Consider the following 12136-nt stretch of genomic DNA (forward strand, 5'->3'; position numbering starts at 1 on the left):
AAGTCACCAGCTACAATGTTTGTCTTGCCCAGTGCTGCTCCTTTCCCTCTGTGAAAGAGCCCAGCCAAGCTTTTGGTCTCACAGAACCTTTTGACTGTCCTGCAAGGCAGCTTGGGAAAGGCAGAGCCTGGGCCAGGTCCAGTGAATTTACAAGATCACAGTGCAAAGAGCAATGGTGGGCACGTCTTGTAGGAGGGTAATCCATGCCTAGGCAGAGGCCCAGGAACTATAGTCTGTATCTGAACACAACCTTCACACACATTGTGGTTCCATAACAAACTTTGATGTTGCACTCAAGTTTAAATGACTATATTGATCATGTATGTCCTGAATGGTAGGATGAAAGTGGAGATGGATGTTACTGGCTGTGGTTGGTTAATAAAAAGTTTTACATTGCTAATAAATCACTAAATACCATCAAATTGAAACCTCTCTTTCCCAGAGGAATCAAATGATTACCCATGAAAGACATGGTATACTGACTGTGCTTTGGAAAGTGAAGATGTTAACATTTTCAGATGGTTTGAAAGACTTAAGTTACTGGGCCCATGGGCAGAGAGGGAGGAAGCAGGACAAAATTCCGTTTTATTAACGATCAATCTCTGAGTTCACGGAAGATCTCTTACATCTAAAACCAAGGCCAAAGGCTAGGACAAAAGCTCTTGGCCATGCAGGCAAGCCCAGAAATGGATTTATCTAGCTTACATGTGGAGGTCAGTAAGGAGAGTGGTAGAGACTTCTGTCTTCTGTGCTATAATCTCATAGAGTGACTCAGCTCAAAAATACTCCTTTTCTGTCAACTGGTGATATCCTTTGCTACTAATTGCTAGCTCCTGTTGTACTGGGCTAGTTTGGAAATGAGTGGTATATTAGCCTTTGATATGGTTAAGAGATTGGGGTTGCTGAATTCATACTGATACTTGTGTATGCTGCACAGGTTTATTTTCTTGGGAAAAGCACACATGCCCCAGAAAAACAGTGGGTTGTCAGTAGGCAACTATAGCTGGCAGCTGCTTAACTAGCTGTATTAGGATGTTTTGACACATACTTTGAGTCTGTTTTGCTGGGCTGAGAAACTGCCAGTGAAATGGGTAGCATCTGAAATATCTCAAATGTAGCAAAAGGTTGACAAAATCTTTCCGAGTCTCCTTCTATCTGAACAGAAGTACAACAAGAGAATGCTGTCCTGTTTTAAAATACTTTTATGCACAGTTTCCTCTGCTTTTGCAAAAATAAGTGTTTTGGCCAGCTTCAGTAACAAGAAATATCTCACAGATAGCTGACTTAATACCAGTTGCATGAAAATTAGTGGCTTGGTGGAGACAATAAATCCAAAGATTTCCTCTGCTTTAGGTAGGGGTTGCCAAGTAAGTTTGGCTAGTTCGGAGGCGAGACAGGCCAAACAAAAATCTGTCGGTCTGCACACATGGAACTTGGCATAGGACTTGCTTCCTTTTGCTCAAGCAGTAGTTCGAGGACATAAATAAGAGCTAAGCCTGCTGTGTGTGAAAAGGGACCCTGGGGAGGGTGCAGGGTCATTGGGCTCAGTGGGAGGGGTGAGGTGGGGAAGGTAGGAAAAGAAGACATAAGTCTGCAAGGAATCAGGATTTATTAGTTCCGCTGTGTATGGCTTTGTAGAGTTGGGGCCATATGCCTGCCTTGAGTTTATAGCCAGTGATGGAAGACTTGAAATTATTTTTCCTGTTTAAAAAAGGAAAGAAATAAATAAAAAATATAAAAACCCAAACCAAAACTAGCCCTTGCATGTAGATCTCTGTAACTACAGAACTGCTCTGCAATGAATAAGCTGAATTAGTTGAAGGTAAAGTTCTGTTGTATGGAGGAATTAAGTGCTGTTGTGCAAAAGGAATACTCTGAGCTGTTGTCATGTTAGCTGATGTTAGCAATAAACTGTATCTTAGCTGTAAGTAAAACAAATTCAGAAAGATAACTGAGAAATTGACCGTTTTGAACATTTGCAGCTCCGCAGCAGAAGTGCAGGGGACGGGTTGGTTACGTAACACACAGTATTAAGACAGTTGAGGTCAGTTGTTTTCGCTGGCCCATTTCATCCATGGAAAGAAAGAATGTGGTGAGTGAACTTCATCTTCTTTTTTAAAGTCTGCTAAGAGACCTTTAAAACTTTGCTTAAACTTTGCTTATAAAATGTTTTCATCCTCCCATTCAGCTTCCCACCTCCTCAAAAAACACAACTGAGTGCTTTCCTTCCAAGGCCTGTGCCACTGCCCCACACGCTCCATGTCTTGCTGTAAAAACACTGGATCTCATGGGCAGCATGACTCTGTCCATGCAGTCAGAGGGAACTAGTGTCTTCTGACCTCCTGTTTGAGACCAGAGTGTCTTTATGGTATTATTGGAAGAAGGCTACCTTTTTTCTTGGTTCAGGCTTTTTTTTTTTCTCTGTTCCCTGAGTAAATGTAGTGCCATGAATAAAATAAACACTGCTGTCAGTCTCTCTGCATATCTTTCAGTGTGCTTCATTATACAGGATTCTTTCAAAAGAAATATAACCCACAGTCTTGGCTGGTTCCCAGCACCATTAAAGGTCTGCTGGCACTTAGGACTATGAGGTTTTGCTTCTATTTTTTATAGAAGTGAATTTCACCTCCCTGCAATGTAGGATATCTGCTGCCCTTCAGCCCAGATGTGACTGCAAGGTAACCTCTCTCTGGCACATGCTGGTGTCCTTAAAAGTTTTTTGGAGGTGAAAAGAGTCAGTGATTACTTAATCAGTAATGGAGACAGGGGAAAAACAAAACCATGGACCAGTAGACAATACTGAAGGAGATGTTGATCTCTAATCCTGGAGTGGAAAAAAAACCACGGTTGCTCTGTGAATGGCTCATTGTTAATGGCATATAAAGTCACGTTTGTCAGTTACTAAAGTACAGGTCTAAATAATTTTATTGGTGGTGTTGCCTTCCTTAGGTTTGTTTTGGAGGGCATTTTTTTTCTTTTAATTGGTTTGGTCTTGAAGGGGAAGTACTATTTCCTGATAGTGATGGTGAAATTCCAAGAATGATGCTTTTACTTGTCCCCTGAAGAGGTGAAGCAGTGGAAGTGCAGGATAGGACTAGATGTCACTAACATGTTCTGTTACTGGGGCTGCACTTTTTTAACTAGAAGAAAAGCCAAGGGAGTCATTAGCTGTCCTGTGTCAGTATGTGCCTCAAGTACCCTGACTAAACAATCAGCTTTGAGAAGCTGGCACTGTGCTGTCAGCCAGTAACACTTGTTGGGATATGCAATGGAAGGAGCTTTTATAGATTGCGTTTCAAATTAGTTTCTTTATATTCTCCTCTGCTTCTCTTGGTGCTTTCTTCACTTGGTATGACTGTGCTTTGACTCCTAGCTGAGGAATTCAGTTCCTGCTACTGTTCCTGAGGTGAGTGGTTGCACAGTGCTACTCCAGCTCAGGTTGGACATGGTGAAGTAGTTGTCCTACCATTCAGCAGCAGTTACCCTCTACTGGTTAGAGACAAGTGACCACATGGCTCCCCACCATTCTGTCCAGTTGCTTTTCTGCTTAAAGTCCATGTCAGAACTTGCAGCTTATTCCTGTTGTATTAATTCCAGACTCTGACTCAGCAACATTATTTGCCTGCTTCCCATGCTGCTCATGGCTACGGAGTCAAAGTGTGCATGCCACACACCCACACAGAGAATGGACAACTTACTGAACTAAGGCACTTAAAACTACTGGATGTCTTCCCAAAGCAAGTTCTTTATGAGCTTTTTAGGGTGGGGTGAGGTTTGGGTGGGTTTTTTCCCAACTGAAAAGTTGAGAAAAACCGTCAGCATTTTTTACGTTGAGAAATTCAAGGGGAAGAAAGCCTCCTCTTTGATGCCAGAGTTAAACTCTAATCACTGCTCAGCTCTCTTGGAATTTGGCAGCATACCAGTGCTCCTTCCCTTTGGTAGGTCATGTGGAAATACCAAAGCATTTTCTTAAAGAACCTCTTGGCTCTTTTCAGGTACTTGCACAGATGTAACTTTCCTGTTAGTGTTCTAATTCCTTTCACGCTCATAACTACATTTAAGGACTGTTCATAATAAGCACCATTCAGATCTACAAAACTTTATATATAAGCATTAAAATATTTTCAAGTGTGTTAAAACTACATAAATGCAGCTTTAAAAATCTGGTTTTAAGTTGATATTACTATTTAGTTGCAATAGAATCACATGCTTTAATCTTGAAAACTCACATGTGCCTGATGAAGTGAACTCACAAGTTCACGTTTATTAAAGGCTGTATGAATAGCTGAGATGAAATTTGAGAGACAAGGCTTACTTTGTGCAGTGATAATATTTAAGATTCTCTTTCTACTGCTTTTTACACCTAAATCACTATTTGTATTTAATTTATCACCACTGTGTCCTGGAGGTTCTTTCTAATGGGGGATTTTTAATTCAGTCAAAGCTCACTTAACCATTCTATAAAAATACAGATCTTTGATCATCTTAATTAGAGTGTCTATGAATAGCATACTTGGATTTCCTCCCCTCTGTGCTGTTTCTTCCTTGTTTTCACTATTCAGTCACATTTTGGCTGGATATGAAGGCCTCCCTGATGAATGCTGTGATCTGATTAGCTTGATACCATGGTGGTGTCTTGAGTGCTGCGCACTGACCTGGTTCCCTGCTTTCCTAGTCTTGGTATGCAGCTACACAATGAAATGGCAGGCCCAGCTTCAAAAGCTTATGGACTTTGTGAAAACAAAGTTATCTAAAAGAAATGTGATCTGCCTTGGATGAATGCAATGACCTTTTTACTGGATCAATACTTTTATTTACATATTAAACGTAGACTTTTTTTTTTCCAAGTGCTACAGCTCAGGCTGAAAAGGTGCCGTATCAGGCAAGAATGTGTGTGAAGGATTCCTTTGTTAAATGTTGGCAGCAACCTCACAAGCCCTTGCCAAGTCTGTCCAGCCCACCCACCCGTCCAGGAGGATGCCAGAAAACCCCCCAGTATGGCTTGGTGTTGGCACTGTGCCAGTTATAGCAAGAGGGACGCTGGCTGTACAGACCTCAGTGCCGAAAGGGGCACCGTGGCCGTGAGGGTGATGCTGGGACCCCGCTGCCCCGGGAGCTGTCTGTGGAGCCGCAGGCAGGGGCACTGTCAACACGCTGGCTGAGAATATGCCTCATGGTTGTTCAAATAACACTTGGCAGGGAGCAGAGAGAACACTTGCTGTGCTTTTGGTACCGAAGCAATTAGCCTGCTGAAGGACAGGGGAGTTTTATTGTGCCTTATACTTTGCAGCGTTCTCAAATCTGCTCTGATGGTTTTAAATACATTTACACTTTGTATCCTCCACTTCATAGGAAAAGCTGAGCTATTAAGAAGTTTGCTGAAGGCTGCACATGAGGCAGTGACTATGCCAAAAACCAGAATCAAGATCTCTTATCGCTTTGGCTTTTAAAGTCACTCAACCACCTCTCCCTTCATCCTTCATTTGCCTTCTGCAATGCCACCTTTTGATTGTCCTTCAAGATACTGTTGTGTCTGGGTTAGAACGCAAAAGATTCGTCAAAATATTGTTCACTGAATGTTTCAAAAATGTTTTCATTATTTTGCTTGAGATGGTTTTCTTTGCAGCACTCCCTCAAAACACGTTCAACATCTCTAGGTAAGTGTGGATAACTTGTGTTCCTGAAACAGCTGTGAAGCCTTCAGTTAAAAAGAACGCAGAGCATCTCTCAGAAGTGGCAACCACCTACCCATGATATTTCCTGCACAAAAGGAGCTTTTTGAGACTTCTGATTTCCCTGGAGAACTGAAATAAGACACTGTAAAAACCTATTAGTCCATCATGGCCAGCCCTGTGCCAATGCAGGATTTCCCCCTCACAGTTATGATTTTGTAATGTTAGGCTAATTTCATGTGACCCAAGCAACAGTGTTTCATCCTTCTCCTGCCTTGCTCATGTTTTAATATTATTCTCTTTTCCTGCCATTTGACTGTCACCAAAGGGCAATATTTTAATTTTCTTAAGCGTATCTGCCAACTCTTGCTGGAGAACATCAGCTTCTTCCAGCACCAGGGTGTATCAGAGAAGCTAAGAAAAGATTTCTGTTGGGTGCATACTGTCAACGATGTCTCCCGTTAACCAAGCAATGACTGTTAATGGTAGACAAAAACATGACTGAAGCCAGGGTTCCTGGAAAAGAAAGACTCTTGGAGCCCAGGGGAAGGTGCTAGAGGAATCAATAAACATGAAAGTCCTGTATTAGTATCATGAAAGAAGATAAAATGGTGCAATCTGTCGATGACAAGAACAAGAGTCAGGATCTGGCTGATAAAGATGGCAGGTCACAGGATCCAGCACTCAACACTTGAATTTCAGCTCCATCTATGGTACAGAGCCGTCTGTCTCTCTCCACGTTAGGAAGAACTTCTTTGGCTGTACTTGATACACCTGTATTTGCAAGATTATGTAGCAATTTCTCCTTATGTGTGGTGACACAGCAAGAGAAGTAGTATCTCAAAAAGCGATTCACAGCGGTCAAAGCTAACCGTGTACGTGGAAAACACCACTATCTAAAATTAAAATGTTTTTAACACTGAGAGAATACCCCAAAGCTTTCCAGTATTTGGTCTACTGTGGGTACAGTACCGTAACAGCTTGGAAGTCTAATTCTGAACAGCCAAAGCCTCCGGGGACGCGCCAGCTGCCCCCTCGGCGCGGCTCCCGCCCAGGACGGTGCCGCGGAGGCCGGCCGGGGGCAGGTGCTCGGCCGCGGCTCCGGGACCGGACACGGCCGGGGGCAGGTGGCGGCCGCGGGGGCGGGGCGGCCGCGGGCCGGTGGAGGAGGCACCGCCCGGCTGCGGCGCGCCCTCCGGGGCGGGCTCTCTCCGCCCTTTCCGCTGAGCGCAGGGGGAGGAGCGGCGGCGGCAGCGTCCCCGGCCGGAGCGGAGCTGTCCCGGCGGGACCGGGGGAGGGGACGGGACGGGAGCGAAGCGAGCGGCGGCGGCGGCCCCTGTTCCGGGCCGCGGCAGGCAGAGCCCGCGCCGGGCGCACCGCGGGGCCCCGCGCCCCCCCTGCGGCTCCGGGCGCCCCCGAGCGGCGGGGCGCTGCGCTCTGCCCGCGCGCCGCCGCTCTTCCCCCTGCCGCCCACCTCCTCGTCCTGCCGCGCGGAGCCGGGCCGAGGCCGCCGGGCCGGACACGGCACCATGCTGCCTTCGCCCTCCCCGCCCCGCTCCGCCTGACAGGGACGGGCGGCCATGCAGCCGGCGCGCCGCTAGTTGAGCTCTGCGGCTGGCCCCTCGGCAGCGCGGCGGCACCGGCACCATGAGGAACGGCGATGACCTGGAGGGCTTCGACGGCGAGGCGTCCAGCACCTCCATGATCTCGGGGGCCAGCAGTCCTTACCAGCCCACCACCGAGCCCGTCAGCCAGCGCCGCGGGCTGGGCGGTCTCCGCTGCGACCTGGACTACCTGCGGGGCACCTTTGGCAGGATCAAGCTGGCCGAGGTGGTAGGTACCGCCTGCGGGGAGCGGGCCCGCGGCCGGCCGCGCTCGGGAGAAGCCCTCCCGCGAGGCGGGCTCCTTTCCCCGTCCCAGTGCGGCCGGGCGGCGGGAGCGAGCACCCTGCGGCGGCGGGGCCGTGCCGCTCGCCCGCCGGCGAGGTGCGTACCTGCGGGCGCGGCGCCTGGCTCCGGCCCAACCGGCCTCCATTTCAGGCGGTCGCTGGCCCGGGAGCGCCCGTCACTCGCCGCTGCCGGGCCCGGAGCCGCGACGCGCGCTGCCCGAACGGGCACCTCCGCGGGCCGTATCAGCCCGGGGATGGGGGGATGCTCGGTACGGACCGTGTGTGTCAGCCCGGGCGAGAGGGGCTCGGTGCGGGCCGTGTGTATGAGCCCGGGCGAGAGAGGCTCGGTACGGACCGTGTGTATGAGCCCGGGGCGAGAGGGGCTCGGTGCGGGCCGTGTGTATGAGCCCGGGCGAGAGGGGCTCGGTGCGGGCCGTGTGTATGAGCCCGGGCGAGAGGGGCTCGGTGCGGGCCGTGTGTGTAAGTCCGGGACGAGCCGCCCGCCGCTGGCCCCAGCGGCCGGGAGAAGCGCGGCTGGGTTTAGGGTAGCTTGAGGTACGTCCGGGCTTGCTCCCATCAGGTGGTGTGGCTTCCCCTTGCAGCGAGAAGCGGTCCGGGCTTGGCCTCCATTACGGCGGGTTTTGTAGAGGTGTTCAGCTCTGCTGGTTGATTTTAGTGAAAGATCTGATCTCAGCGTGGGTCCCAGGGCCTGCCGGTGCCCTTAGAGCAAGGGGATAGTGAAAAGCTCCACCACTGCAGGTCGTGTGTAGGTTAAAAAAAAGGTAATTTCTCAGTATGTTCCTTCACTTTGATGGGTTTACTGTAGAGAGGCCTTGGAGAGTGGTTTGGCAGTGGCTGGAGGTGTGCAGCAGCTCTGCCCAGGTGAAGCTGTGTGGTGACTGTCCCGTGTGCCCGGCTGCCAACCTGGGTCCTGGACCTGTGTCCCACAGTGCGTGTGAGCTGCCTGGGCGGCTGAGTGAGGGGCTGCAGGCCTGCCTTGTGTCTGGGGTTGACTTAGGTGCTTGCAAAGTGTTCACTTACAGGCTTCCCTTAAACAGGCTGAAGTTTTCTTAAGTGCACAGAGTAAAAGAAAAGAAACCCAGGGAGAAAACTGAAAACTTAAACTCATGTTTTTCCACTTTGAAATAAGACATAACTGTATTTTTTCCTGTGCTCTGAACAGCTAACCCGTTCAGCTGTTTTAGCCTCTGCAAAAGCGTATCAGCTCAATGTGTAATAAAAATGAAGCATCTTGTCAGATTTTCTGTCAGTGACGCTGATGTTTGACTTGGTCAGACCCACTTTCAAAGTCACTTTGCTACTACTATTTTTTAAATGAACAAATGTATTTTTTGGGATATTTTACAATAGGTGTTTTGTGAAAATGGCTGTAAGCGTCACATTTTTAAGGAGTTTTTTATAAGGTACCAGAAATTGTTTAAAATGGCTGTGTTCTTTGACTGTGATGGCAGAAAGTTTTAAGGGTTTTTTTCTATATTTCATGTATGTAACTTCAGCATTTGAACCCACTATTGGGTAGTACGAGATGAAGCTTGCACATATGAGTTTCATGTAAATTACATTCAGAGTAATTAAGGTTCAGCAGTGCCACAAGTTTATAGAGGATTGCAATGATGACTCTGATTAGGTGTTTTTTTTACTATCAAGTAAAATCCAAAACTTGGAAGTGCTGCTTTTTCTTCCTCTACTCGGTGTAGATCAGAATCTGTGTTCTGCAAGCGGTAGCAATGAGCGTGTTACCTGAGTAGCCTAACAAGAAAGAATAACTGTATCTGCGCTTTGTGTTTTCGGGACTGAAGCCAAAGAATCTGTCATCACTGTGCAACATCTACCTGTCTTTGAATTGTTAAAAACTGTCCATGTGGTAGAAATCCTGGGGTGGTGCTGCCTAATATGCTGAAATAATCTGCCCTTGGGATTTTTGTTTCTATTCCTGCTGCTGTTCCTTTCTGTAGTAGTAAATAATAACTGTAACAACTGTGGCCAGTCACGTTAAAAGCTTGTAATTAAAATGGGTGATTACTGGTCATGAGTAAGTCAATCCTTTATGACGGAACTCAGATTTGCTTGGAACAAGATCCAAAGTTACATGGAGTGCACCTCTTACTGCTGTAAGAGCTAAAATGTATCGAAGTCCATGGTATAGAAATCTAGCTCTTACAAATGAGGAGGAACTCCCTTTTTTGCACATAAGGAAACCTAAAGAAAAAAGACAAATATTGGTTAAGATGAAAAGCCTCTAAATATGTTCTAGTAAAAGGAATGCTACAGGAAAGATTATGATGCGTGTACTTCATTTAGCATCCGGATTTTTCTTAAAATAGATGTGTGATTGGCAGACAAAAGTATCAGCTCAAGACAAACATTGGGTTTTTTCTTATCTTCAATGGAAGGACTTTGTGCGAGTTAGTCATGGTGCTGTACATGAAGGATAACTGCTGGATGTTGTGGCATAAATGACTCTTCTTCCAAATGCTCACTTTAGATTGTCAAAAGCAGAAGGAACAGGGAATGGGATGGGGGTTGGGGTGGGGCAACCCAAGTGACTGAAAAAGAGGTGATTGTAGGGCTCTCTTACTTTGTTGTGGATTTTTCTTTTACTGATCTAAAACATAGTTACAGGAGTTGTTACAAGATGGAAAGCAGTATAACATTTTAGGCAAAGGGAATAATTTAAGTGGTGCTAGAGGGGAGAATAGTTTTAACTCATATTTATTAATAGTTCAAGAGAATATGTCCTAAAATGCCCTTTAAAGGGGCACCAACATAATGGGTGATGGAAATGATTCATGTGTAGTATTGTGCAGCTTGTTTTTCAGTCTTATTTTTGGCATTCTTTCCCATGACTCTCAGAAAAGATTGAATAGCATTGTTTTGTTTGTTTTAAATTGGGTGTGCAAACTAAGAAAACTGGATGTTACTATTTAGGTCTTCTTATTAATATTTAAAGACAAAATGAGCAATTACATAGTACATACATCTGCCTGCTAATAGTAATACTTAACATGAAGACTAGGGAGGGAGCTATAAAAAAGACTCATGTGGAAGAGCTTAGCATGGAACTGATTTTCCTCTTTCTGAAAGTTTTATTGTTAGATAGGTGAGCTTTTCAGAAAGTAGCTCTTTTGCCTAAATCTTACTGTTTATTGAAATAGTTGTGTGTGTGTTTATTTGGATCTGTGAGCAAACATCTGCTTTAACTGGAGCTGTAAGCCTTTTCTTTAAGAAGTAGTATGAAGGAAGGTGGTGAATGTTGGACCACATCAGAGGCTATAGAGGTGGCTGAAACACTTGATTGGGTGTCATCAGGCTGATGGGAAGTACAATGTGAAGGGGAACAATGTGGAGTTCTCAGGTTTGCTTTTGTGCCTTCTCCCCCCCCCCCCCCCCCCCCCCAATGAGGGTTTGAACTTGAAATGGAAGTCATGGAGAAGCCAGTGTACGTGTGTACTAACCAAGGAAATGCTTTTCTTTTGGGGAAGTTGAAATTTCTAGGTAGAAATTACCTCAGCCAACTTTGCAGCATTTAGATGGAGCAGTACCTTGCCATATGGCAGATGTGAGATTAGATAGCTGTCCTTGGAGACCAGGGCAGAAAAGCTCTTCAAAGTTGATTTTCATTACCCACCGGTGTGGTTTAATGTTTCTCATGCTTTTGGGAATTTTAATACTTCCCATGGAGATTCTTGTACAATAATCAAACAGATATATCCCTGGAAAGCTTTCCTATGGACATCCTCAAATGATTTGTTACTGTTCAGTACTTCTTCCTCATTCCCTGGAATTTCCTATGGAAAATCTCTCATTTTTCTGAATGTGCTTGCTGAAGACAAGTGGTTTACTACATGAGGAATCAGGAGGGACCCATTGCTGTCATTCAGAAGAGACAGGTGGGTTAGCAGGTACCACCTCTTAGCTGGAAATTGTTGTGCTTTAGATATTAGATAAGATTGCCTGCTCTATTTTTTTCCTCACTGTATTTTTCTCTTCTACTTTTCTCAAATGCGTTACTATTTTTCCTTGATTGTTATCATTCTATTCTTTCAAGGATCCTGCCATTGTTAAAGTTGGGCATAGACATAAATTTCCTACTGAAATCCCCATAGTGAATCATGTCTGCCTGTTGTCTGCTTCTTGGGTTTTTTTTGGGTGAGGGGAACTGTAGCCGCAGGCAGCCTGTTCATCGGCCACCAGGTGAATTCTCACCAGAATCCTGCCAGGTTTTCACAAGCACTTGATTTCAAGTGACACATATCACCTTTAACAGTTAGGACAACTGATGTGGAAAACTGTACCTGGTCAGGTCTCATGACGTTGACTGTACCTAGGAACAATTTAACTGGAGCAGTAAGATCACAGAGCAACCTTCTGATGGAAGTGACAAGTGTCAAAAAACCCTTATCATGCTCTAGCTTAAAAGAAGACAGCATATGTGATGGTTCCTGATGGCCTCTGTGACTTGAACAGCCTTATTATTTATTTTCTTCATGTGTATGTTCCAAATGCTACAAAAACCCATCAGAGACTCTTTTGAAAGAAGATAATACTTCTGCTT

At 45.9% G+C, this 12136-nt stretch overlaps 2 protein-coding genes across 5 annotated transcripts in view; both read left to right on the plus strand.

Annotated features, from left to right (window-relative positions):
• DYNC1LI2 (dynein cytoplasmic 1 light intermediate chain 2) overlaps positions 1–2482 on the plus strand; it is a 31588-nt gene extending 29106 nt beyond the window's left edge. The window contains exons 14-15 of one of the 3 annotated variants that reach the window (XR_009819714.1): positions 1983–2092; positions 2189–2482. Coding sequence is in view for 1 of the 3 variants with exons in the window: in XM_062007162.1 (XP_061863146.1) it covers positions 1983–2021 (39 nt within the window). In the remaining 2 variants the exon portion in view is untranslated. Of the gene's footprint in view, positions 1–1982 lie in introns of all 3 variants that reach the window. The other 2 variants (XR_009819715.1, XM_062007162.1) reach the window with 2 other exon arrangements.
• Positions 2483–7091: 4609 nt separating this feature from the next.
• Positions 7092–12136, plus strand: part of CMTM4 (CKLF like MARVEL transmembrane domain containing 4) — a 37245-nt gene continuing 32200 nt past the window's right edge. For both annotated transcript variants that reach the window (XM_062007417.1, XM_062007418.1), the window contains exon 1: positions 7092–7505. In XM_062007417.1, the coding sequence (XP_061863401.1) occupies positions 7320–7505 (186 nt within the window). In that variant the 5' untranslated portion in view covers positions 7092–7319. The remainder of the gene's footprint in view (positions 7506–12136) is intronic.

The sequence above is a fragment of the Colius striatus genome, chromosome 14, assembly GCF_028858725.1.
Source record: "Colius striatus isolate bColStr4 chromosome 14, bColStr4.1.hap1, whole genome shotgun sequence".
NCBI classification, from domain to species: domain Eukaryota; kingdom Metazoa; phylum Chordata; class Aves; order Coliiformes; family Coliidae; genus Colius; species Colius striatus.